The sequence below is a fragment of the Poecile atricapillus genome, chromosome 3 (assembly GCF_030490865.1).
Source record: "Poecile atricapillus isolate bPoeAtr1 chromosome 3, bPoeAtr1.hap1, whole genome shotgun sequence".
Taxonomy (NCBI): domain Eukaryota; kingdom Metazoa; phylum Chordata; class Aves; order Passeriformes; family Paridae; genus Poecile; species Poecile atricapillus.
Window position 1 is genome coordinate 98746274 of NC_081251.1, and position 27736 is coordinate 98774009.

The following is a 27736-nucleotide window of genomic DNA, read 5'->3' on the forward strand; positions in this document are numbered from 1 at the left end:
TTAGGACATTCAAAACCAGCTTTTTATCCTAATCAATATGGTAAAGCCAAAAATGCTGAATAGCTGAGTAGAGACAGACAAACAGCATGAGGAAAAGTAACATCCCTTTCCTTAACACAAGATGTAACATCGTGGGGTGAGGCGACAGAAAAGAGAGATGGATGATACACCTGCATCCAGGCTGTTTAAAATAACTGGCACTATTTTGGGAGCTGGGTCTTTAGTTAGCATAGCAGAGTATTCAGGCACTAGTTAGATATGCAAGAAGTTTATCAAACCATAAAGTATCATATTAAATATCCACGCATATATATGAAAGAATTGACTGGGTTCTACTTCTGTCCCTTTTTCAGGTCAAAAGGTGAATGCAAGTGTGTCATAATAAGCCAATGTCCTGCAGCTTATAACACACCAAATCAAAAATATAGAAAATAAATGATAATCCTATCTACTTACATAAAAAGGTAATTTTTTGAGTAAATTTCCAGACTTGCACAAAATATGCAGAAAACTGCATACAATCAGTTTCCATAAGAACAGCAGTTTCACGTAAAAGGTGGGTCAGCCTGCTAGCTAGACCTACTTTATACAAAGCTCTGGAAAATTGACACTTCAGCACTGAGGGCCTGTCCTGCTGTCACTGAAATGGCAAAATGCCCACTGCCACCGGGACCAAAGCCCTGGAGAAGGGCTCTCTATCCCCCACCCACCTTTGCAAACCACTCTGTGACAAGATAACAGAAAAGAATAGCTCTATTAGGGAGTAACAGTGATTGAAAGGATTGTTACATGCATCCAAAACTCAGGCAAGGCTGTTAAATCATAGTTCAGTTCTCATCTGCAGTTGTCCTCCTCCTGACCTGACCACAGGGACTTGTGGCCACCCACCTGACCCGCATCCTCTGCTCCCTCACTTCAAAGCACTTGCAGTACCTCAAGCTCCTTCCCAGCCCACCTCATCCTTTTCCCAGTCTTCTGTCACCCTGCTCACTCCAGAGGACTGTGAAATGCAGATGAGAGGAACTACAATAGCACAGCAGTGTAAACAGTTAGTAGGCCTGCCACATCTTTATTGCTGCAGGTTTGGCAAAGGGGCACTCTCCATCCTCAGGGGGAGCTTGAGGCAAAAGGAGAAGAATGGTTAAAGATAAAAAGTGATAAACAGCAAACTTAGGAAAAGCAGTCAACCTACATCAGGGCTCTTGGAAAAACCTGTAGCTGGAAGTTACTGAAAAAAATCTTGCACTTGCATGGTGGGCTTGTCCCTGCCCCTGAAGTAGTGCTGTGCAGTGGGTGATGGTCTCGAGTGACCTACTGGCATGAACAGAGTTGTCTTCCTGCCCTTCGGAGCCTAAGGCTACTACACAGCTACCAGGACTTGTGGTTCAGTTCACAGAGGTCTCACAACTGGGGTCATTCCTTGTGCAATGTTTGATGGAGGTGAAGGTAAAGTGGTTTCTTGGTCAACAGTTGCAATTTCTTCCTTTTAAAGTCAGTGGGTTTTTTGTACCTGTAACCACAAGAAAATGCATTAATCCAAGCACTAATGGCTGTGCAGGAAGATGAAGGCAAACTAGAAATCTCATCCTGTACAGATGTTATTACCCTCATCTTTTAAATAATCTGACAAGCCTTGCTGGAAGCAACAGTAATGAGAAGGTTTACAGGAAGAAATGGTATTTTCTCCAGATGATTATTTTAACAGAAGAAAAATTTCAATATGTAAATTAACGTAATATTTTTGTGAGGAGATTCCCAACATAATAATCTGGATTGCAGGAGAGACCCAGTATCAGTTACTCAGTACTTCAGAAGTACTCTAGCTAGCACAGACTAAGCACTCTTCCAAGAATTGCAAGATTCACCCTCTTCTTGAATAAAAAAACCCCCAATCCTCAAACTCCTCCCTCAGACCTTCAGTCACTCAGCAAGGAGAGGATGCACACCACAACCACTCAATACTGCTTTGAAATGTTCACAAAGTTAATTGCAAATTGTTATCTCATGCCTCAAATCAAATTTCCTTTACAGAAGTTCTGTACCAAAAGACTGAGTTGATTAATTTTTTTTTAAATATAGCAGATCTGACACTCAGGCTAAGCTCCAAATTAAAATCTCCCCTACAGACTTGATTACATTCATACAACATTAAATTACAAACACCAGCATTTTATTTGGAAACTGGTCTAGTTTCTGAGAAGAGTCTCTAACCGTCTTACTTGCCTAAAAGCATTTTATCTTCCCCTCTTTATTAAAAATGAAATACTCCTTATGGAAATCAATCTAATGAGTCCAAGAAACCTTCCTTAATACAACAAGCCACACATTGTAGCTGAAGGCTGGTTCATTTCCTCTGTCAGTGTCATCCATAATTGTGAGTCACTTACAGTTCTATAACAATTGCCCCAGGTTTAATTTCATCCATCTCCATGAAAGCAAAGCACTTGGTGCTAGTAAACCTTTTCTTAGGCTTGTAGTGCTTGAATTCAAAGAAAATAGCTGCACCTAGGGGGAAAAATGGTTGAACAGAAAAGTTAAGTCTTAGCCATAATTGCTATCTGAAAACTTATCTGCCATTAAGTTGTTCTACTTAAACTGAAGGGAATTACCTCCCGCATTTCTGTTATTTACTCAAAAGCTCCACTGTGTTCTCAAAATCCTCATCACACTCTTAACAGTTTAAACTCCTCACAGCCAGGTACCAATGACTAAGCATGTGATAAAGCAACTCAATACCTGTGTAGGAGAGCAGACTGCTCTGTTTTTATCTCTTTTCATTTCTCCCTTGCCTGCAAGCCATCCCAATGACCAATTTGAAAGGGACAGGATGCAGAGGTCTATTTTTATCCTTGTCTAGATCTGGAGCCCTGCAGCACCAGCTCAGGAGCAGCCCAGTGTTTGTGCTCCTGAGCCCTTTTTCGGGTCTCTGGTACCACATACCTTTTGTTAATCTTTCAATGTGTTTCTGAATCTCAATGTCCACATTAAAATGGACATACGTGTCCTCCTTCCTCAAAGCCACAGGAGTGTCTTGCACAGGAGTCAGATCTATCCCATTCAAATCTGCAGGAAAGAAACAGCATGAGAATGGCAGAAGCTTCTCAGACTTTAAGGTTCAGTTTTAAGAGATTTATAAATCTCTCCTTATCCTGCCACAAAAAGTTAATCCACACCTGTATGTTTCCACAAAACATAAGAAAGGGGCAATCATACCCCTTCACAATCACTTAATTTTCTTTCTGAGTACCACACAAAAGCAACTAAAGTTCTAGCAATATTTCAGTTAAAAAGAATGGAATTATCCCTCTTTTTATTTTTAAGAGTGCATTTCTTTCTGCTGTCAGCAAGATTCCATTCCCTGTGCACATAGGACTCCAGCAGAGCTCCAGCCCAAGTGGGATACACACCAAAGGCTGCCCTCCATACAGGGTCTGCAGGGCACAGCTGGCACAGCTCACACATCCTGTGTATGTCCTGCTTTGTCCCTAGACACAACAAGCATTATTCCTCTTGGGTTTTCCACAAAGGCATTGTAGGGCCACGAGTTGGACTCCAGATCTCAGCACCAGCCCATGGTTTTGCTGCTCTGGCACAGCTAATCTTGTTTCTCACTAAACCTCTGCTGTTTCCAGGGATACATTTGTCTTCTCCCTTTCTCTCTGGCAGAAGAAGTTGCTAACAATGTGGCCAGGTTACAATGTTACAGACATGGAGTGCAGATGTGCTTGGAGCACAGGCGGAGGCCCTGGAGTACCAGTGATTCCCCTCATCCAGGACATGGGCTGGGATTGCCAATGCTGCATCAAGAACAAACATCTCTCCAAACCTGCAAAAGAGCAGCTTGGTTTAAAACTGAGGAAATCAAATACTAAATGTCTTCAGGCTCCTAACAGTGAGAAAATGAGTCCTCAAAGTTACTTTTCCTGACCAAAAATCTTGGGAAATAAAAATATCAAAAGCATAAGCAGACTCAGCCATACCCTGCCCACACACTCACTTTTTGATCTTATTTTCTACCTCATTACTTGGCAGCCATCATTTAGAGGTAAACGAGTTTGGAAATGGAGCATCATGTTAACACAGACTTGTTGGGAAAGCAAGCCCAGCAATACAGTCTCCCCTAGCTCCAGAAGGGAAATGAGAGCTACAGCAGCAGTTTTAGCGATGTACAATGAGACAAACACTTCAGTGGCAAGGAACAAGGAATGTTTGCTTTACAAGCCCTGGTAAGTATTCAAAGGATATTTGATGCTGTGAACCTTCCTCCTGCCAGAGGACATGTGGTGGAAGAAGCACTGATCACACATCTGACAAGTGTTTCATCCTTACATTTAGTATCCAATAGCACATCTCAAGAGGACACATTCAAGGTCATTATCACAACTGAAAATAACTAGAGGATATTGGCTCAGCTACAGATTTTTACATGACAAACAAAAAAAAAATCATCTGCCTACAAAGACTGTAAAGAGAAGCTGAATTAAAGCAGAACAAGGGTAAGCAGCTTTGACTACAGGGGCTTCCTGCTGAGAAATGCAAAATGGGGGACAGAGATACTCCCACTAGAGAGTGTGAATACCAAAAAAGTCAGCCTCAAGAGACACCAACTATGTTACCATCTGAAACAGAGAAATCCTAATGTTGCCTATCCTGGACAGACAGAGAGGTTCTCCTAGATTTATGGAGGCTCTCAGCATACCATGCTTTGGCTGAAGCATTTCACTAGCCAGGCTAACATTTTTTATTTCACTTGCAAGTTTTGCTTCCCAGCATCCATCCATCTAAACGTCAAGCCCTGGTAAGATTATATTTGTATTGCTACAAACTTAGTTTAATGAGAGGGCAAGAATGGAGTCAGTGGACCGTGGTTCCCTGCCTCCAGAAAGCCCAAAGACCAGTATGTGTGGGGAGTACACACAGTCCAAGCAGATCTGTACTCAGGAGTCAGCTGTAGAAGCCGTGATGGAGAAGTAGGACAAAGTCACTCAGCTCTCAGCATAGACAAGCCACCCCTGAGTGCACAAAGAGAAGAGTATCCTGCAGAGATTCACCTCCCAGTAGCTGTCAAATACAGAATTTTTCCACCCTTGATTAAAGCAGAAGCCCTAAATCCACAATAGAAGTGCCAACAAATGTTTTTCCTGGCAGGCTGGAAAATCAATAGAGCTTTCAGAGAATGCACTCTCTCCAAAGCATCACTGAGGAGGCAGAACAGAAATCATTACCCTTTACACTGACTGTGATGTAAGGATCAATGCACTGCCCAGCATCTTTCAGACCAATTTTCTCTATGTTGATGGTGAGTAACGTCATCCCGGGTTCAGATGGCAATCTGGGCAATAAAGTACCTGGAAAGAGTAAAGCATATTATTAACCCTTGGTGTCATCTCACAGCAGAGGCTTCACTTGTCCCATCTTCTCTCAGAGAAGATGCTCTTCTTAGGGGGCTCAAACTCTAAAGATTCCTAACCCAGTAGTATATAGCACTATGGGAATGTCTGTGCACAGACACACAACATCCTTTGACAGATTTCAAAGCTCTCCCAGAAAAAACCCAGGACTGCCTCAAGTCAAATCAACTGATAAAAAAACTAATGCCATAAGAATAGAGGGAAGCATTGTTCAAAGCGTTATTTCTTGTTGTCACGCAGAATAACCCATTCATGGAACTCAATTAATATAATTTTTGAGGATTAAATTTGGGAGGCTGCAATCTGCAATTTCAGGAGGTTTAGACACTTGATCAGGACACCCACCCCACTGAACATGACTTGGCACCACATTGAACATTTAGACTAGGGGATTAAGGAGGAAAATGGCATAGGGAACTAGAAAATTGATTCTTAAGTAAGTTCTACTGGCCTCTACCTAAAGGGGGCGGGGAGGGGCGGGGAAAGTAAGTGTTTGCATACCCCAAGTTCCCTTCTGCCTAAAGGAAGGAGTTCTGCATTAAGAATATTTAGCATCAAAACTTGGTGGTCAGTATAACTGAATCCTCACACTGCTGAGGAAGACTGCAGTTGGCAAGAAATCCAGACTGTTCAAACTCACTAAAAGTCATGATATTCTGTCACCAAACATGGAGTAGGTTACTTCATGCTGAATTTAGCAAAAACTGGCACACTTCAAGCCCCTCTCCCCTACTGGATGAACAAGCACCAGGACAGAAAATACTCAGGCTCATGGGAAAGTCTGAGTTAAAGCTTCGGTTTTCTAATGAAAAAAAGAAGTTATCCTAAGGCTTGAGATCTAAGCAATGTAATAATTTCCTTTGACAAGTCCAATACGGTTTTTTTTTGACACAATTTTTTCCTCTCATCTTCTTAAGGAGCTGTGGAACCACAAAGATTTTGTCTTATGAGAGATTGGCTTTGCAAGAGGGACCTCGCATTCTGCTCTGAGAACAACAGGCACAGCTTCAGCAAGATTTCATGACTGTTCCTGCATCCAATCCCCTTCTCAGGATCACATGCAAGACTTGAATTCCCATCTCTGATGCTGTGTGTTTCTGTATTTCCTGTCCTGAGGAGACTCAGGGCCTGAAAACCACCGTGTCTGCAGACACCTCCAAACACAGCACAGCAGAGCTCAGCCCACTGTTCTGAGCAATGGGACAGGCTTCTGACTGCAGGGAGAAATGTTAGAGAGCAAACTTGGTAGAGAGCCCTCATTTCTGCAAAGCAGCTCATGCTCTAGCTAATCTTTCTGTTTCTTTCCTGAAGAGATGTTCAGATATAGAGTTTTTATTTCAATCTAAGTGAAGGCAGAAGCAAGCCTATCTTCTCTTTGGCACAAACCTTCGCTTCACCGTATCTCAGTCTCCTGAGATATGTCTCCTAAGAGCAGCATGGTCCCCAAGAGCCAGGAACGACTGCAGCCTTCAGCTTTCCTGTGCATCACTCCATGGGACTAGGTGATGTTGTACTTGATAGAAAAATCACCTGAAAGATGCCTCAGCCTGGTGTTTACTATAAAAATAGTGGGTTAAGAGAAACGATTCTGTTCTTGAAGAATGCTTTCCAGAATGTGTGAAATTGCAGAGTTGCAACGGACAGAAGGGTCAAACTCACTTCCAGGAGACAAGAGTAGGACAGAGAGTATTCAAGGAACACTTTCCTTCCTGCCCTAGCAGGAGGAACAGCCAAGCCAGCAGTGGACTAGAGCAGCTGACTGTGACCCATGTCACATGAGCCACAGCCCCAGGCAGGCCTGGGGCTCTGCAGCCACTTCACCCAGCAGCCACAGTAGGTGACAGTGCCCTCTCTGTGGTACAGCTTTCCTGGGCTGGCCACTACACCCCTGCCTGCCACCACAGCCTGGGCCCCTGAGCAGGCTCCTAACAGAGGCCTTTCAGGAGAAAAGTGCAGCCATGCCAGACACAACCACAGGGCATCTCTGCCAGAGGGGGATGGGAGCATCTGCAAACGAAGGAAGTGTCCACCTCCAAGTGGGTTTCAGGGACAGACAGTGAGCCAGCCCAGCAGCCCACTGCCACCAACACACAGGCATTCAGGCTCTCCCCTCCCAAATCCCAGTTCAGAGAAAGGGAAAAAAAGGGCTGAGTCTCCTGCTGGGTTCACAAAGTGAAATGGCTCACAGAAGAGCACAGCACTGGAATAAAGTAATATATAATCAGGAGAAAGGCAGGAAACCTTTGAGGCAGCAAGCCAGTGGTCAGTTCAGCTCCACACAGCACAGAAGTCTAACTACACAAATAATCTTTGTGTAAGATTTCCCATAAAATGTGTATTCCAGTAAATAAAATCCAGCTACACCTACCCTTGGCTACACCACAAACCAGAACATCTTCATTAGTACAGCAGGACTTCTAGAGAGCTGTTTGAATCAACAAACATGGCCTTCCCTTTTCTCCATATTGGAGACAAATGAAGACTAACAGATAGGTGCCCAGTACTGTGACTGTTACCAAAAATTGTGCTGTGAGGACTAAGAGCTGTATGCAGAAGACCACAGCTACATGAACATGAGCACAGAAATTACTCTACATACTAAAAGGTTCTCATACCTTTGTTGGCTCCTGGGTTAGATGAATGGGGCAATGTGATAACGATGAAGCCGTGCATGGAGAAGACAAGACCATGGTCAGTTAGACAGTACAGTCACACACTATGGATTAAAGGCACATCAAAGCAAGGAGTGCAACACAATTCTGTCAGTTTGATAGCTGAAGTTCACTTTACTCATAAGGCTCACCCCAGGGATGCAAACTGCTTTTGTCTGAGACTTCCTGCTTTACTTGGGAGACAGAAGGCATCTCCATAAATGGATTTACCATGATGAATAACAAGGATCGAGACAGCAAATGTCAGCAGTCAATATCACAAGATATTGTAGCCTTTTTGGGAGATTGGCATGAACAGGTGTAGACTGTGCATGTCCACATTAGGTCAGCCTTCAGGGGCCATATTCAGCACTGTGCTTGCGACCACATCTGAATATCATCTGTTGTCTCCAGGCACAAGTAATGCAACACCCCAGCTCTTTTGACCATTATTCCAGTACTGGTTTCCTTACTTGTTCCCTCATTTCTGAAATGCAAAATTTGCCAGCTAGCTCTGAAACTAGAAACTTATTTCTTCTGCAAAGAAATTACACCAGGAACCTAAAGAACCTCTGTTGCAACATTTAAATTGTCAAAACCTGAAGCTACAGGAAGACCTTCTCTAGAATCTGTTGGTATATCCAGTTCTACAAGTGCTTTCACATGGACAAGGACTTAAGCCATGAAAACGAAACCCGCTCTTTCTCCTCTCACAGCCTGGCTTCACTCTAAGCCACTGTCTCACCAAACAATGCAACACAAAAATAAGCAGCAACAACTTCTCACATCCCTAGGAGGATGTGCTGCTCCTTGCAGCAGAAACATCGCCACAATTTACATTTGAACACATTTGAAATGCTTCACATAGTTAAAGTGCACAGGATGAAAATAACTGAGTCAGGATTAAAGGCTAATTATTTGAGGTAGATGGTACCACCCTCACAGGTTCTCCATACAACTGTTTCACAGAAAGATACTGTTTGCTGAAAAAAAAGTTCACTGGCCACCCTTGTGGTTCTCCTGTACAGCACTAGGGTTTGTTTACATGAGCATGTAGCTTCCCAACCAAACTTTTCAAATCACAGGTGGAAAAATAAGCTTTTTAGAGCCAGAACTCAGAGATGCTACAGAGGCTGGTATGGCAAGGCTTGTGTGTGCCCCTACCTGGAACTCTAGCAGGAAAAGAGTCTGGAGACCCTGCTCCAGCTCCTCCTTCCTCATCATCCTCCTCAAATTCTAAATGTTCCTCTTCTCCAGGTGCTAAAATCTTCCTGTAAAACACAAGAAACAAGAAATGAGACCAACACTCACTCATCACCTGGCTGTCAATTCACAAGCCAGCATCTGAGCATGGACAACACTCTTTAATGTAATTTCATACTTCTACCTCTACCTACAGACTTTGACAGAAGTTGCAGGAGCTCAGAGCAATAGAAAGCACAGAGCCTAAAGCCAGGATATGATACTCAAAATAGCAGAGAGATGTAGGGATGTACCAACTACAGATTTTACCAAAAGCACAGTCTTGATTTTTAGTGGTACCTAGATAAACAGAATTCAAAAGTTCTTTTATTAATCAGTTTATGCAAAGCAGTCTGGCAAGCAGATGGCTCTAGAAATGTTTCACGTGCACACCAGGTCCAGGCCGTACTCCCTTTCAGGTACATATCTGTACATGAATGTACAAGAAGTTCTCTCTTACCTGAGTGGGACAGGCTGAACATCAAAGGGGAACTCCTTATTGTAAGTAAGGATATTCTTTAAGACTGGAGAGAAGGGAAAAAATAAAAATCCATAGTCATAAACCAGCATTAATTCTACTACTTTGTACAGCTATGTCCATTCTGACAGCATCTTCACACACAAATAATATTTTAAAAATTATCAGATTATACAAAAAACACCCCTCTTCTCTCATATTTCAAACACTAGCACAGCTATGATCAAAGCTATATCACTATAAGATTCAGACAGGTGAACTTCAACTGCACTACAAGATCACTACTACCATACCCACACAGAGAAGATAAATGTGGCAATAACCAAAATCTTCATGAGAAAAAGCTACAGTTCCGGGGTGAGGGTAGCAATTTTTGGTGGCTATTGAGAGCAGGGTGGTGGTGTTACTGGCATCAGCTCCAAACAGACTGAAACCTCCAGAGCTGACAGCACATGTGGGTGTACATTCAGGCAGCCACCATGGGAGACCAAGTGTGCTGCTAACACAAGGCTTTGGTGAGATTTTCTACTTCTTCAGTCATGTGTTTAGGGGGTTTTGTTTGGTGGTAGTGATGGCTTTGGTTTTTTTTTATCTGCCCTCATATGTCTGGGCAGATTGGTGAAATTCAGGAGAGATAAAATACAACATCTGGGCACCAAGCCCCAGAGACATCGCCTATACTTTTAGCATTCCATGGAGAATGCCTTTGCTGTTTATATTGGAAATTAATATCCCAGACTAGTAGGGGGAGCAGAGAGAAAAAAACCCCTGACTCCACTCACAGAGCTTCACTTTGCAATAAGTAATCTCAGAGAAGAGGAATTCTCCCCTTAAGACTACTGAATGAGAACAAGACTCTTTTCAAACGATGTTCAGATTACACAAATACCAAGAGGTACTTAAATACCAGTTATGCTTAAGGAGCCATTGCCAGGCCCCTCTGCTTGAGCACACTACAACTCAGCCAGTGCAAGACAGCTTCCATGTCTGCCTTCACATTCCCATCAACCAGCCTGGGCTCCTGCATTAGCTTACCAGACACCATATCTGAATGCTCTAAGAATAAATTATCCCGCTGGGTAACTATAAAGAAACTAAAAAGTCTTTCAAGTCTTTACTCATTCTGATTTTTTTCTGATTTCTGTGCTATGACATGAGAGGTTAATCAGTGCCTGATCCCAGCCAGACACAATAGATAAATACAGAGAAAGGTTTAAAGTGCCTTCAGTCAGAGCTGTGATAACAGACAAAACTGATGCCATGTCTCTCTCTCCACAGACTTCTGCTGCTCTGATGGACCAGTAATGCAGATCTCAACATGAATCTTAAGAATCACAGCCACTTCCCACCAGAAAAGCAGCTGATCAACAGCAGACAGTCACCATCCAGCACTGCTGAAGTTCAGGAAAATACGGGGATTTCTATTACTCTCAGAATTCCCCAGCTCTCAGAGAGATTAATCACATCAGAAACAGAAAGTGAAACTATCCCAGGAGGAAAACCTCAGTGAAGTGAGATCTCCTACAGATCACAGGCACATTAAACAGAAGAGACAGGTGTCACAGTAGCTCCTCTCCTGCTTTCCGAAGGTTGGTAAATGCAAGACCCCTCTCTTCTAATAACCACGTCCTCTTACGAGCAGCCCTTGAAAAAACCCTCCTCGTAATTCACTTCAGGCATCACTAGAGGGCCCAAAGAGCTCTAATGACAAAAGCCCAGGCAAGAGGCAAACAGTTCTACAGCACCTAAAATCCTGCTGCTGCTGCCCGAGGCTGAGCACTCCTGTCCTGCCAGGAGCAAATGTGGTGCTGAATGTTCAGCTCAGAAGCAGAACCTCTTGCTGCACAAAGTTGTGGCTCAAGTTTTTAAAAAGCTTCCAATTCTTGTCTCACCACCAATGGCAAATAATTTTTCAAAGTTGTCACTGAGCAATTTAAGTGCTCCTTTAAAGATCAACAGGATAAGCAGCAGGTCCACCACACTCAGCTTGGTGAAATACTAATTCAAAGCCACTAAAAAAAAAGCTAAGCAATAAAACTTTGAGAAAAAGGAAAATCCTCTTTGCATCTACCACAAGTGTAAACTTCAGTTGATTAAAATAAAAATAGCAGATCACAGGAAAAAACAAATAGGTTAATATGAACAGGAATCTCCCTTATAATGCTGTGTAAGACATCCAAGCTTCAAAAGGTTGGTTTGGGCTTTTTTGGATCTCTGTTTTGTTTTCACAACCACAATTCACCTCTGGGAGAAAGAGCCCTTTCCCTCTGCAATGTTGCTGCTTGAGAACGTGATTCCCAGAAAATTCTCCACAAGTGCAATTAATGGGTAGATCCCAGCATCATGGCCTCCACCTATATTACATTTCCAATAGAAATCTTTTAAAAATACTGTTCTGCAGGCTCTTGTGCAGAAGTTGTCCTTCCTTTTGTGACTTTGGACAGTGTCACTTTGATTTGCACAGAATCACAGAATCTCCTGAGTTGGAAGGGACCCTCAAGGATCATCACAGTCCAACTCCTGACCCTGCACAGGACACCCCAAAGGTCGTACCACGAGCCTGAGAGCATTGTCCCAACACTTCTTGAACTCTTGTCAGGCAAGTGCTGTGACCACTTCCCAGGGGATCCTGTAGCAGTGCCCAACCACCCTCTGGGTCTAGCACTTTTTCCTGATCTCCAACCTAAACCTCTCCTGACAACTTCAGACCATTGCCTCAGGTCCTGTCACTATCATCACAGAGCAGAGGTCAGTGCCTGGCCCTCCTCTGCCCCTCATGAGGAAGTTGTAACTGCAGTGAGGTCTCACCTCAGTCTCCTCCAGCCTGAACAGATCAAGTGACCTCAGCCACTCCTCATAAGGCTTCCCCTCAAGGCCTTTCACCATCCTCATAGCCTGATTTTATCAGCAGTTGGCTCTCTCTCAAAAGATTTCAAAAGAAATTATCAACATAAGCCAGAAGGTCAGGACACATTAACTTAGTAAAGACCACTGTCCACTTAGATTTTCTGTGACTGATTTTTTCTGATACCTGTACTGATTTGGTTTTGAATAGATAACATAAAACAATTCAGGCACCACACTCCCCACTACAACCCAGTACCCACTTGTCTTAAAATTATCACCCAAGCACAAGGGATGCCCCAGCCTGTCCATTTGTACTGTGTATTCTAACACTGGTATAAACTTCCACAAAGAAATGGATTTGTGAGATCCAGTGCGTTAACAATGACTTCACACAGTGCAGCCTCAAAAGAACTATTTGTATGTATGGAACCTCCTGTAGCATTATTCCAGCACAAACTATTCAGTGACAAATCCTATAAACAAACAGAAGTAGCCAACTGCTTCACTTTCCAAGCTGCATGAAATGCAAGCTCAAGCAGGAAAAGCTAGAACTCGACAACACAAGATTAAGGGGGAAAAAAAAAAGTAAATCTAAGGGCCCTGGTTGTTATAACAACACCAAAACCATTCTGACAGCTTCAGGCACAAAAGTAATTAAAACAAGCCAAACTGTGTGAATAGCTGTTTTGTATGAATAGCTGTTTTTGTTCCACCCTCATGGAATAGCTTGACCTAACAAAGGAATCACTTATTTGCATTGCCAGCCCAGATTTTTTTAGCTTTTTCTGGTGAGATGCAAAAGAAAATTGACAACATGCAAATTCAAACACTTCACGGTGCATTTTATGAAATGGTTGGTATTGGCCTGATTAAGATTTACTCTATTCAAGATACACTTAAAAACCACAAAACAAAGGCACAATTCAGAGAGAAAGAGGCCAGAACCATCCAAGTAAGACAGCAGCATTAGGAACATCAATGTTCAATTGTTGTTGTAGAAGCACCCGTCCTTCTCCAAGGAAAATAACTCAGTGTATTTGAAAACTGATGGCCACACACTCTTCCTCAGTTTTAATATAGTTGCTTGTTGTATGAGGTGTGGGCTGAATGCACTTCACACTACTGAGCAGTTTTTTTGACAGCTAAAAATCAATTCTCTGATGGAGGGCAAGATAAGCAACTGGGCTGTTGCACCACAATTGAAATTTTGGACAGGATTCCAGTCTCTCTTCCATCATTCAGTCACTCAAAGGGCATTTGCACAATGGAGTCTAAAATCCACAGTCATTCAATGATTACAACATTTTAAATACTTTGTAAGCAGAGAGCAGCAGTATCTATACAGAAAAATCCCAAGTCAGAGAATTCAGAGGGCAGACATGTAACATGTAGAGTGAGGAAGACCGAATATCCCAACACACAGTTAAACTTTTTCCTGAGTTAAGGTCTTCACCCATAAGACTCAGCAGTTTTGTAACACACCTTCACTTTTCACTTTCAGGGAAAATTTTAAAAGCATTTGGACTCTACATTTTGGTAAAGATATTAGGAAGCTTAGCCCAGTGCTCCACTTCTTAACAAGCTCCCTTGTAGGATCCTCTGCAGAGAAGCTCAGCCTACTCATGAAGGGGAAACACTTGCCTGCCCATCATATTTTTCCCCAAGATGCTGCTTAATGTTACAATTGTGTCAGTAGCAAAATAAAACCAACTTCAGTCAGTGTGAAAGAAGCTCTTCCACATTTCCTGTTCCCTGAGAATTGCAGAAACATGAATATTCAGGATAATATTGTGTAGATGTGGAAGCTCTAATCATAAGGATGCTTTGAGAACAAAGCAGCCAGTGTTACAGGAAGGAAAATGAAGCAGATAAATAGATACTTCCTATATGAAAAAGTTATTTCTGGATTGCCATACCAAGACCTGACCTAGGATCAGTTGGGGAAAAAACAACATCACACAAAACCCTTCAAAGACTGACTCACATCCTCACTTTGACTCTCAACTTCGTTGGTCTGGTAGCATTACAGTGGGAGGTGATTGGCTACCATGAGCACAAGTTAAATATTTTCAGAAGAAAAAGTAAATGTCATGCTGCAAGAAGGAAGACCACAAAGTGTTGAAATATAGTTCAAATAAAAAATGTGCAGGTAAATTATATAATGTGCTACTGATAGCTTAAAATACTGTTTTGTGCAAAAATTAGCAGTGCCCAAATTGCTTATTTGAAAATGATGATGAATATATTACCTGAAGCATTTGTGTTACTGTACTTTTCAATTACTCACATTACATTCCTTAATACACATCAAGTTTTGTCTGCATGGTAATAAGCACCTAAACCCAGCATCACTGTTGAGCTGCAATGTGGTTAGTCAGTATTCCTGCTGATGTCATGTTTGTATGATGCCTGATGTCATGATAAATGGCACTCAAAATACAAAGATACCACTTACTTGGTTCCAACTTCTTCAGATCCTCAAGTTTAAACTCATCCTGCGACTGGGTGGACTAGGACAGTACAAAGAAAGAGTCAGATCTTCTGATGCATCTTCTTCTCATGCAGATGTACCATATCTCAGAATAAGCATGCAAGGTGCTTCCTTTGCTCAAGCACACCAGCTTACTACAAAGCTACATCCCCCTAAAAAATCTCCCCAACAAAAGGCAAGTTCACAGGTAAGGCAGAGACTATGTTACTTTTCACTAATTAAGAACAAACTTATCCAATATTCCAAGCTCTAATGCAAGACAAGTATTTTTAAACCAACTAGTTGTAAATTCTTACTGCACACTGGAACATTCACATTTCAAGACGTGTCCAACATTGTGACAGTGGCAGAAATTACAGTACACAGGATGATCTTGACAAAACTCAGCCAAAAACTCACTGAAAATAGAAGAGGAATTCCCATCTTTCTATTCTCCTCCTCTGTCTGTAGCACATACATGTTCTCAGTAAGCCTATCTGACTTACTAACTCAACAGAGAAGTTCTTAATTTTATATTCTGAAGTAGCTCACCAACAGTTTGGTAAGATTAGTTTATTCTGAGATAAGTGGTAGAGCTGGCATAAAAAGAAGTGGAAATAAGAGGATTGGCACTGGACATTCTCCTCTGAGTACATGGTCAGGTCTTGCCTATTATGTCATTGCACCCTTGGCACCCCTTAAGATTCACCATTGTTTTCAACATTTAAGGTCCAACAAGGTTTTTTCGTTGATTTTGTCCAAGAGTGAATAGGTACCTTCTGCAAGACTGTGTAAGGATACTAAAGCAGCTATATCCTTAAAGTTAGGAGAGTGGGAAAAGATACTCTAACTGCTTTAACCTCTGCTAAGAAACCATAACCTCCCCAAGTTATGCAAGAAACTTTTACCCTCTCAAAAGGTTTCAAAATCCTTGACTTACTACTGGTGAATCAACAGCAAGGAAGGCTGTTCTTACATAACATCATCTCTCCAGCTTGGCAGGTTATGACATGGCTGCAGCTTCTGATGCTGCTCCCAGATGTGACCTGACCCACTAAGCTGTTCCATAGTGGAACATGCAAGCCCCCATCAAAGTCACAGTGACTCCAAGCAAATGCAATACTCTTCAAACACCCCAGGTTGGATCAAAATAGAATAACAGGTAGAGGTAACCAAATAATTCTTCAAATTCTACACAGCCTTGAGACTGGTCAGCCCCCATCTTGTAAGTCCAGCCTTTCAGATAATTGAAAGCAGCACCTTATCCAGCAACATGAAGTACTTGGTAGTGCTGCTGGGAGTAACTTGATACAAAATTTGCCTGTCATCCCTCTTTCTTGGCAAAGAGGTAATCCAGTAACCCAAGCTTTAATTCATCCCTTCCCCATCCATGGCCTTTTGGAAATTTCTCTCACTTGCTTTTTGTTTTGGGGATAAATATGTGCTGAGAAAAAACTATATCCACTCCCATGACATCTAATTTCAGTCTAGAAAAAAGCCCAAAGTGTTATTACAAATTATCGTTTTCCCACATTTTCCTAGAGCACTGCCAGTTTTCATGACTGCTAAAAAATAATTTTTATTCTACACACACATTCTTCTTTGCAGTATATTATGATTTGTGAAGCAGTTGAATAAGTTTAAGGGTCATTCTGGTGATCTTTTTAACCTTGCACACAGGCTAGGAAAAGAAACTAAACAGTCCCGAAGGATGAAAATGAGGCAAAGAACCAAAGACACAAAATGTGGAGCTAAATTCCTGTACAAGCACTAATAGATGTTCATACAAGCACTTGCAGTCTTTTTTAAGGCAGCCACCTGAGCCATCACAATGACAACCTGGAAATTCCAAGTGTTCACTCCATTTTCAGGAGTTGGGGTATTTCTGAAGACAGTAAACAAATTTTAAAAAGCTCTACAGTTACCTGCTGCTAAAGTATGAAGTCAGGAAAAAGAGCTATACCTGTAAAGCTGCACTCCTCAGTTCCAAGCATGTTGCAATTTTAGCTATGGTTTTCTGAAAGGGAAAATAAAATAATTAAGTACTGAAACTGCATTTGTCCAGACTGACACTTTAAAAGTATGTAAACACAAATAGTTGCACTTTTTTGCAAAGATTTCAGGTATATTGTTCAGTACCACACCATTCAGCACCAGAAGCCTTTTTTATAGGCAAGCAGGATTTGCTGAAAGCACAATAGATGAAAGACATCTGCCACTTAACTCCCTTCCCACAGCCCAACAACACAGATGGGGGTCATTCACTCTGCAGAAACCGTAATATTGCCTATCACATCATAAACTGTTTATGAATTCAACTGCTCTCAGGTGATAGGGGACTGAAAAAAAAAAAAAATTCCAAGCCAAGCAGTGTATTACCTCCTGAGAACCTGAGTGGTTTGTGCTGATTTTCTCTTTCAGGAGCCAGGCCTACAGTTCCTCTACCAGGCTCCCAAGCTCAGCAGACCAAGTCCACCCACATTAGACATTACAGCAGCCCAGTATTTCAGCCCTAAAAAAACACAGCCCACTCCTGTGGGTTTTGGTGGGAGAGGAAGTCTAAAGGTGGATTATGTTTATAAATCTCTATTTTTGTGATTTTAAGATATTTAAACTCTGAGTGAATCATGCAATATATGCCTGAATTCAAACTCGTTAGCAATCTAAAACATCTATCAGCAGAACTGTGAAGTAATTTCTCATTTTCATTTAAAAATGGAGAAGAGGGAGAAGGACTTCAGAATAGCCCATTGCAAGCAGTCTTGCTTTGAAGACAGTTTTAAGCTTTTATGTCTCAAAAAGTAAGATGCTCCAGCAAGTTACATTTGTTTATGTTACTGACAGCTGAAAGGAGGAGTTAAGACTTCTATTAGTGACATCAAGTGACATCACAACTCCCCAGTGTATTTTTCCTGACCATCACAAGTTTGTTCATTGACTAAAACCTTTTTGTGAAAAAAAACTCAGGCCATCTGCAGAAATAAGGGCCAGATATAAACACAAAATACTCTGTGGAACATTTATAGGGCAAGAAAACCAGCAACAATGAAGCTGTAATGAAAAGCGGTTTACTTTCAAATTAAAATTAAATTTCCCCCCAGATGAAATAAGAAAAGTATAAATAAGCACCTGTAACTCATTCTCTCCTTTTAAATCTGGCGGTATAAAAACAGCTCCTCCACAAGCTGGATGCAAGGGTAGGAAAAGATTTCCTAGAGCACAATTCTAGCATCAAATAACTTCAAGAGTATGGGCACCTGGCAAGCTATGCAGTGTCAATCAAATCCAAAAGGAAGGTTATATTCTTTGGACTCCAAGAGGTTGATAACAGCAAGGTATCTCCCCCGTCACCTGTTCTGGCTCTCCTGCAAAGGGATGTCACAAATGCTTCTCAATCAGCTCCTAGGCTCCCAGTAGTTTCAACAGGCTGGGATGAAAACTATGTGACTGAAGTTTCAGTTCACCTTAGGCCACACTGAAAGCTGAAAGAGTTTGGGAGCTGAATCATAAGTAGATCACACATCAATACCTCAAGGGCAGAGCCAACAGCTGGAGTGTGCAAAAGCCTCAGATAACTGTTTTTGATCTGCCGCCACAGGCTCATCAAAGTTTTTGAAGCCATTTCTCCCCAGCTGGCATCTCCCCATTGTTACAACATGGCACTAGGCCAGACTTTACATCTTCATTATTTTTATCACTGTCCATTGTATGGAGCTCTTTCAAAAACTTTAGCTCTTCTGAGCACCTTCCCAGAAAACAGCGAGTGATGCCTATTAACACAGGACATATTGTGTTCAGTCAACAAACTCCCTCCTCCCCCCAAAAAATTCTGCTACACGACAGAGACCTGTGACTGTATCTCCAGCACAGCTTGGAAAAGCATAGGTATTTGGAAATGGAAAAGAACACATAGAGTCCTGAGCTCACTTTGAGACTTTCAGACCCACACTGCATACTGTTGTGGATTTATTTGCATGTACTGCCAGGCTGGGTGGGAGGACACCAAGTGGTACTGCAGAAGCAGATCCTCAGTCCCTAGAATGAGAACACACTATATAAATTTAATCAGCTGCAGTATAACAAAAGGGATTCCTTTTTATATTTGTGAGCATCTGGAAAAATATATTTGCAAAGGTAGATTCTTAAAGAGGAAGGTGTGAAATAATGGATAAAAGAAAGGAATCCACAGGTTCCCTGGGGAAGGGAGGAGAATCTCTGACGTTTGACTACAGCTCCAGCATTTGCAAAAGTCCAGCTGTTCCAATGGTTTGGGTGTTGACTGCTGAGCAAAGAGCATGCCCATTCTGTGTGAGATCAAAACTCCTCCACTTGCACAACAGAAAGAGAGCTATGAATTTACAGGGTACCAGCACATAGCACAGTTTCCATGATCCACCACAGAACAAGAACATGTAAACAAATTTCACCTGGCTCTGTCCTTTCTGGTCTCTCCTTAAGCCCACACCATAAATGAGATCTCAGAAGCACTGCTCAGACCCTATCTTTTTTGTCAATTCACCAGTAAATTCAACCACTCCACTATTCCCTATCCTGCAGATTTGTAACTGTGTGTTCTGAAAACTGCCCAAACTAGGAATCTCTTTACAGAACAAAGAGCAATACAAAATGTGTGTCCTCTGGCTCCTGGGGGCTGAAGGGCAATAATGGCTCTAGAAACAGATTAATTGAAGAGAGTTTGGGAGTCTTAAAATAGTAAAGAATAGGTTTTATATGGAATCTATTGAAATATGGCAAGCTCCCAGCAGGCATTATTCATAACTATTTTTTTAAGGGACCACACCCAACCCAAAAGTTAAAAATGCAGCTAAACACTGCTGTCATTTTCAGCTGCAACTATCCCATGCAAAGGCTCCTTTTTGCAGCAGGGAAAACTTCTGCATCTCATTAGAAAGACTGAAGCCATAATTAACTTTGCTAGTTTAAAATAGTTTAGACTCCGTTTCATGTAAACTCGTGATTAGAATGGGGAAAGGTCAGTTGATCTCGTAGTCAAGGTTTCTTCAGAGCAGTTGTGTGAGTAATGACTGTGCTAACTGTAATGCAGGCAAAGATGTTTGCACAAACACAGAGCCAGAGCAGAGCTTGGCTTTAACTGGAGTTTAGGCTGTTAGAAGACCAGTAGTTTAATGAATCATGCTAAGACTCTTCAACAGTGCTCATATTTCAGCAAGTTATCATTGCTTCAAAAGCAGGATTTTCTAACACTGATGAGAACTCAGCATAGCACAAAAACAGTTACATGAGAAGCAACAACTGTGGTTGGAAGAGGGCTTTAAAGGTCACATTTATTGCACAGAGAACTGGGTGAGAGTAACTGTAGCTGGAAGCAAGTTGATAGACATGGCCAAACCTAACTTGAACAATTCCTATTCCAAAACACAGTGGCTGATCATGAATGAAGATGGGATTTTTAGAGAATGGGGGTAAAACAATGAACAGCACTATTCAAAATGTTAAGACTGAGGTAAATTCACCAGTAGATGTATCTCTTAGTATTCCATACATGCTGCCTCTAGGAGACAAAACTGTTGCACAGCCTCTTTATAGCTGTTGAAGGGAGACTAAACACAATGATTTTCTGTTTACAGGATCTGCAGAGAAATTCTTCAATAAAATTCACAATCACTAATGAGGATTCCAGCACTGTCAATTACCCAAGTCAAGACAGAGCCTTCCCTAAGGACTAGAACTCCAGAATTATGTCCAGCAATAGTTATAAGATGACAACCCATCAGAATTTGAAAATACAGGAGTGAACAACAAAAACTGGAGTCTACTCTCTCAAGGCAAGTAGCATACAGTATTTCAAAACTGATCCTTTAGAGCAAAAATTGAAAGATACAATTATTTAAAAGCCTGAATTCTTGTCATAAACAATACATGTATTAGAAGATAAATGATAACTGGCTCGCAGGATGGCCAGGAAAGAAACTGGTGGTATCTGTCAAGTGTTCTTAGATTAACAGATTGTATGATTACATTAGCAAGTAACACACCATCAATTTTTGTGTGGCCATATCTGCACTGTAACGCCACCTGCAATACGTGAAATAAACCCAAGTGTGGTAAAAGTTCATACAGACAGATAGGGATCAGGATTAGAACCTGGTCCTGTCCTTTCTCTGCAGCGGTAAAGAAAGTAGCATCCCTTTGGATCACTGTTGAAATCTACCTTCCCAACAGGGCAGGTCAAGAAACAACAGCCTCACAACAATTCTCAGCAGTATGTACGGTCCTTTGTTAAACAGATGACTGAAAATCTACAAAAAGACTGCAATGAGGGTAGGACAAGCAAGTAAGAAATCATAATTAGCTTCATGGCCTTTCAATCTATGAAATTCTGCACATAGCCTTGGCCAGTGACATCAGAGAAGCAAACCCTGAAAGTTACAGACTCTTCTGCAGTTAAAAAAAAAAAAGAAAAAAGAAAAAAAAGTGGCTCTTATGAAACATACATAAAGAGTATGAGAAAGTCAAGCTATTAGAGACAGAGATTTTTGGGAACCAGGAGGAAAAAGCATGCACTGGCAGGAGAACAGATGAGCAAAAGTTACTGATTTGTAGCTGATTTTTGGAAGGGGAGCAGGGAAGAAGATACATTTCTATTTAATCAAACTTCCTGTAAACCCAGCATGCATCAAGCCCTCCAGCCACATGCATGATATTAGTAATGATAGTAATTAGTCGTAATCATTAGATGATACACTGGCTGAGGTCCTGCAGAAATTGGGAAGACCAGCACAGCAAGGAGCTTTACACCAGAGATTTTGCTATGCAGAGTTTTAAGTGTTTTTTCTAAGCAATAGCAAGACTCTGGTCACAATTTTTTTTTGTGACTAGCATTCCTCATGGTAGAGGAGATAAAGTGTTCTTTCAACAAAATGTGGGGGAATTGGTTTGTGCATGTGGCTAATGAATCAGCCACTGCTATTTGATAACCAGACTCAAAGATTCAGTGCATCAGCCACTTAATGATCTGCAAAAACCAGCAAGTGATAAAAATGCCATCCTCTTTTATAAATTATATCAGGTTTCGACACGGGTATCACTCTGCTAGGATGTAAAACCACCACCCATTACTTTTTTTCTTTTCAGAAGACTGTTGCCTTAAGACATGACAGCACTTGTGCACGAAACATCTGAGGTCAGTTATCTCCACTTCCTGAGCCCCCCAGGCCTTCCCTCATGGCTGACCTCATTCACTTCCACAATCTGGTCCAAGGTCCTTTTCATTAGACTCAGGGAACATCTGGAGGCAAAGCCCTGTGTGGTTCTGGTTCCCATACTCACAGGAGATGATGTCTCCACAAGTGAGATTAACAGCTTCGCCTTCATGAAGTAACTACATTTTCAAAAGTCTCCACAGAGGGGAAACACACAGTAAAGATGACTCTAGCTGAGAATGATGGAGAAAGCTACCAGCAAGGGAGGGAGAGCAGAAGCATTCAAGGAATAAACAGCTGTCCAACATTAACAAGGCTCTCATGGTTTACAGTTCAGGAAAAGTGGACCAAATCCTTCTCCAAAATTATGGCTCTGTTTAAGGCACTCATGAGCTTTATCATCTTTGCAGAAGATAAGCAGAACATGGAAGACCAGGTCTTTGCTTTTCATATTGGTACACATCAAGAAAACAGCTACAAACATCTCTCAGAGTCTATATAAAGGTGAGTTTCTTTGAGCTTCTTTACACACATCAAGTTCATCTCGAATTTCTGTAGCCAGCACCTGTTTTCAGGACTTGCATTCCCAAGCACATCTCCCATTACTCTAGCATCCTATTATTACCATTGGCGAGATTCGGAGCTAGCAAATGTCTGTTTTCAGGTAACAGCATTGCTCAACCAAGTGATCTTATGACAGGGAAATCTGGAAATACATGTCTCTAGTTTTTTATTCCCCAAAAAAACATGCCTTGATAGAAGACAAGGAAATTCAGCAGGGCCTCATATCTCAAAAGATTTTATTTTTCAGTAAATGCTTGAGTGCATGAGTTCACTTAAATCCTACCACAGAACTGCAGTAGCATGTTGCTGGGACAAGAAACAGCCTTTTCAACTGAGGGGAGAGAGGGAGGAGTAAAGTAATTTCAATATTTTGAAAGATTATAAACAAGTAACATTCTAAGAGGCTGCTAGGGAGTATTCTGCCAGAACCCTTCCCTGTCAGGTGTTACATGTTAAGCTTTCATCCCCCTCACACACCCCCAATGTCTGCAATTCAAGATGTTTTGTATTCAGAACTCACGACATAAATTGTGCCAATGTTGAATAAGTAAGTTATCAAACATTACTCAAAAAAAAAAAAAAAAAAAAGAAACACCCAGGTTATGAAGGACTCTGGCCAGCATGCCTGACATTCAATAGCAGAGCATTCCTCACATCTAATGACAGCAACCATTTTAGCCACACCGGGCTCTGTTTCTGTTTGTGTATATTGCGGGAGGAAAAAAGAACTCATAAGTCTCTGGCCTGCAAGATAAAAAATCATAACACACATCAACATCTATGAGTCAAGCTCCTTGCCTGAGCAAACAGCAGTACTCACCTTTTGATCTTCTGTGAATTCCGAGTTGTTGTGCTGAGACTGCGCCTCTTTCTGGAGGTGCCTTGCTAATCTGGAAGGTGGAAAAGAAAATTGTAGAGTAGGAACACAACACAAACACACACATATCCCAGCTCCAGAAAATGTGTTAGCCAAAAGGTTCACAGACTGCTGCACCAAAGAGGTCTGGGTTGGTTTTGTTGTTGTGTTTTTGGTTTGTTTTTGTCTTTCGAAACAGTTTTCTATAGCCATGGTAGCCCATACTTAAGAAAATACCCCAGAAGGTGGACAAAGTGTGCAGCTACATTAGGCAGGAAAGACTAAAGCATCATGAAGGGAGAACAGGTAAGAGGGTCCTTATAGCCAAAAGCCCTTTTTACAAGCACTGACTTTTTTCCTCTCACAATCCCCTTCTTTTATAATAACAAACCCCAGTCCCTGTGAAGACCCGCTGTGGTGCAATCCCACATGCATTTCCCAGGGAGAGGCTGAGGCAAGTGGGATGCCGGGGGGCTCGGGTGAGGGCGCCCTAAGCCGTGGCACACACTCCCAGCACTGGAAGCCAGGCACAGGACGGCTTGGCCCAGGCTCTCAGGGTGGATCCGCTCACATTTGTGCCTGTCAGCATCACAGGCGGAGCACAAACCCCACCCCTTGTCATCACCAAGGCAGGAGTACCAAGGGGTTTGGAAAGTAACAGTAAGCAAACAGCCCGAGAAAGCGAAAGGAAGCTGGAGGGAAGCTATGGGAAGAGTTACAGTTTCCGTCCCGGGAGGAAGGAGGACATTAAACAAGCAAAACTTCTGGGCAATTGTTGCCATTCCCTATAAATAATTTTTTTTACAAGCAGAGAGAGAGAGGGAGGATAGGGGTTGAGGGGAAACCCAGGGACATCACAATAGGCTTCCTCCTGGAACCTCACAAGTTTGCCCTGTGAAAGGGACTCTGCTTCTCTCCACCACTGCTGTGGACATTGGCCCAGCTTTAGGAGGGGTTTATAAAATACATACACCAAGATACATCCAGCAGGACAGTTTGTTGCCAAAGGCTGTGGCAGGAACAAAAATTAGAACTCAACTGTTTTGCTTTTCCTCAAAATTAGCTCTCAAAAAATGTTCATACTGATTGAGGCCACTATAGCTTTTAACTCACACCAGGGAAAATACAACCAAACAGAATAAGGAAACAGCACAACTTGGTGGTGTTGTCCCCCTTCAAAAGTGGAGAAATACCGGGGCTGAGAAAAGACAAAAAGCATAAACATGTTTGAATCCAAAAGTACATTCCTTGCCTACTGCCTGCCCTATGATACAAAGGACACAGAGAAAGGGCACTTTAAAGTAATGATTTAAGAAAACAGATCACCATAGCAGCTATATGCCACCCACAACAAGCAGCATCACAGCATTAACATTTCTGCAAGCATCAGTAACACAACCTTCTTTCCATTTGTCACTAATACAAAAAAAATCCACCCTAATCCAAATAAATGCATCTGGCATTCCCCTTGAAGCTCGTTCAAAGTTGGATGAGACCAAGTTCCACAGACAGGGACATTTAACAGGGAAGCCACTGACAGCTCAAAGGGCTCCTGCATGAATAATCACCTGAATGATTGAGGGCCAATCTTTGTATCAAGCTTCTTGTAATTCCAGGAGTAACATGAAGAACTGAGCAGATGGACACAGGAGGTACACAATTGTGTTTTACTTCAGCAGTCATCAGGACTAAGATTTTTCCCAAATCTAAGCTTTCTCAGCATCAGCAAGCTCAGTGTAACCAGCTTCTCCCCAGGAAGCTTGTGTGGATCAGCAGAGACCATGCTGGTGTTCACGGCACCTGGACAACAGCAGCACCACACCTGTTCATCCCATCTCAGGGTGCCTTTGAGAAGGTAACACCATTAACCCTTCCAGCAATGTCTCTCCAGAACTACAGCTCGGTATCTTGCCCTGTGCTGCTTGTTTGCAGCTTCTACCCTACAGCTTGATACTGTTATTAAGTTACCTGCTAAGATCAGGATAAAGAAGATATACACACAAAGATTTTGCTCCTCCCTAGGAAATATCTCCCTGTAATCCCTTGATCTTCTCCTTCCTACTCAGTCCTCAGACCACAGAGTTGATCTACTGACAAGTATTTAGTAGAAACTCACTGATAAGAGCAGCTTCCACCCAAGAGGAGCTTCTTTACAAAGACAGCATTCTGCTCCCAGGTCAGAACAGAGCCAGGGTGTGGAGATCACTTCAGCTCTTGTACGACACAAGCAATGGAGTGAGGACGGCAACAGAAGTTGCACTTCAATTCTCAAACTGGACTGTCAGCAAATGTTTAGTGACCTCACTTCTCAGTGAAGAGAGCTCAGGAGAGCCCAAAGACTTTTCATTCCAAAGAAACATCATTATATGCAACTCACTGCTTAGACAGTTTAAAGCATTAGGATTCTATTAGACTCCTTGTAGACATCCACAACAGGGCAGTTAGTAAAAATATCTTCTTTTAATTCTTGATGATACTTTTTTTCTGCTGAGATACAGATCTGGAAGAGAACTTCTTTTCATCTCTCTGCCAAGGTTTGTAGAGTCATAGCTTGCCCTACTCTAAAGGCCATCAGCAAACTGCAAATCACTGAACTTGCATCATCCTTCCTGATGGGTGAATGAAATGATGAGATTACAGCCTCTCCTGACCACACAGTACGTGGCCAACAGACCAGTTACAACTGAACTGGCAGCTGGTGTGGTTACAACCCAACTTGACCAGTCCTGAACAGTGCTAAAAGATCCCTCAGGGAGCATCTCTTCAGCTAACTTTCTCTTGGTGAACAAGTGCAAACCCTCCTGAAAACGTCCAGAAAATTCACCATGAGAAGCCTGGCCTGAAATACTCCAATCATGGAGAAATAACTTTCATTGTCATGGTGAATGGAGTAGTAGGGAAGAACATCTGACTAAAGGTACCCGGTGTGTTTCAAAGGAGTCCATCATCAGTGCCCTGTAGCTGACACTCCTTTGCTGCCAAAGGATTCACAGCGTCACCCTGCGCCAGCCAACCTGACTGGGCCCGCCAGGTTCCCCATTCTCCTGCTCTGGTACCATCAGGGACACAACACAAAAGCGTGTGATGGACCCCTTTTCATTCTGATGGGTTGGTTGGGTTTTTTTTGGTTAAGGCTGGTGCTTAGGCAACCCATTAGCCAGGTCACTTCGTTCCCACAGGTGCGGTGCCAGGGCAACAGGGCTATGGGATGGGGGCATCCCGGTCCAGTGGTGCCTCGGGGGCTCCACCAAACAACCACCCCGGCAGCCCACGCTCACAAGATCACAGTCCTGGGCTGGAAGGGACATTAAAGATCACCTTGTTCCACTCTCTACCATGGGCAGGAGGACACCTTTCACCAGACCAAGTTGCTCCAAGCTCCACGCCGGCCGCTGCCGCCCTCCCAAGAGAGCAGGACGGCCGGCTCCCGCCTCGCCCCCCGGCCGGGCACCCCCCGAGGGGACGCCCCGGCCCCTGGCCCAGCGCCTTGGGGAAGGGCCGGACCCGCCGGCGGGGCCCCAGGGGTGAGGGGGCCGCGGCCTGGGCCCGGTGGGGCCCCCCTGCCCTGCCCCGCCCCACCCAGGGCCGCTCCCTCACCCCGGCGCCTCGCCCGCGACTCCGGGGCCGTGCCGGGCCCGCACTCACATCTGGTACTCGTCGATCGCCTCCACCAGCTGCCCCCAGGAGTCGAAGTCGGTGCCCTTCCTGAAGCTGGCGCCCCAGCGCTGCAGGAGGCTGCGGGCCGCCTCCGACATAGCCCCAGCGCTAGGGCACCATGCTCACCCCGCGCCGGGGCACCCACCGCGCCGGACAGCCGCTCCCGCCAGCCCCGCGCCGCCGGCACGGCACCGCCCCGCCCGGCACAGCCCAGCCCGGCCCCGGGACACCCGAGCGCGGCGGCGCCTCCTGCCCGCACCGCCCAGCCGGGGAGGCGGTGCCGGCCGCGCCCGCCCGCGCCATCGCTACCGAGGCCAGGGCGCCACTTCCGCCCCGGTACCTGTCATGGCGCCGGTCACGTGCGCATGGGCGGGGC

At 43.2% G+C, this 27736-nt stretch overlaps 1 protein-coding gene across 3 annotated transcripts; it reads right to left on the reverse strand.

Annotated features, from left to right (window-relative positions):
- AIDA (axin interactor, dorsalization associated) lies at positions 1–27698 on the reverse strand. Of its 3 annotated transcripts, XM_058835248.1 has the most exons (11): positions 27349–27698; positions 23668–23737; positions 17063–17116; positions 15085–15139; positions 9765–9828; positions 9227–9333; positions 8027–8038; positions 5226–5348; positions 2941–3063; positions 2388–2505; positions 1–1510 (listed from the first exon to the last, which is right to left on the reverse strand). In XM_058835248.1, the coding sequence occupies exons 1-11, from the start codon at positions 27456–27458 to the stop codon at positions 1414–1416; spliced, it is 933 nt and encodes a 310-aa protein (XP_058691231.1). In that variant the 5' UTR covers positions 27459–27698; the 3' UTR covers positions 1–1413. The 3 variants fall into 3 exon arrangements, with proteins under 3 accessions (XP_058691231.1, XP_058691232.1, XP_058691233.1); XM_058835249.1 differs by lacking the exon at positions 8027–8038 and having other exon boundaries at positions 27349–27696; XM_058835250.1 differs by lacking the exons at positions 5226–5348; positions 8027–8038.
- Between the last annotated feature and the right edge of the window lie 38 nt (positions 27699–27736).

Excerpts from the sequence above, each read along its gene's own strand:
- AIDA (XM_058835248.1), bottom strand. The coding sequence starts at position 27,458 with ATGTCGGAGGCGGCCCGCAGCCTCCTGCAGCGCTGGGGCGCCAGCTTC. Across the intron at positions 17,117-23,667 it reads AATTCACAGAAGATCAAAAG|AAAACCATAGCTAAAATTGC; the intron begins GTGAGTACTGCT and ends TTTCCCTTTCAG. Across the intron at positions 1,511-2,387 it reads GGGGCAATTGTTATAGAACT|GTACAAAAAACCCACTGACT; the intron begins GTAAGTGACTCA and ends TTGTGGTTACAG.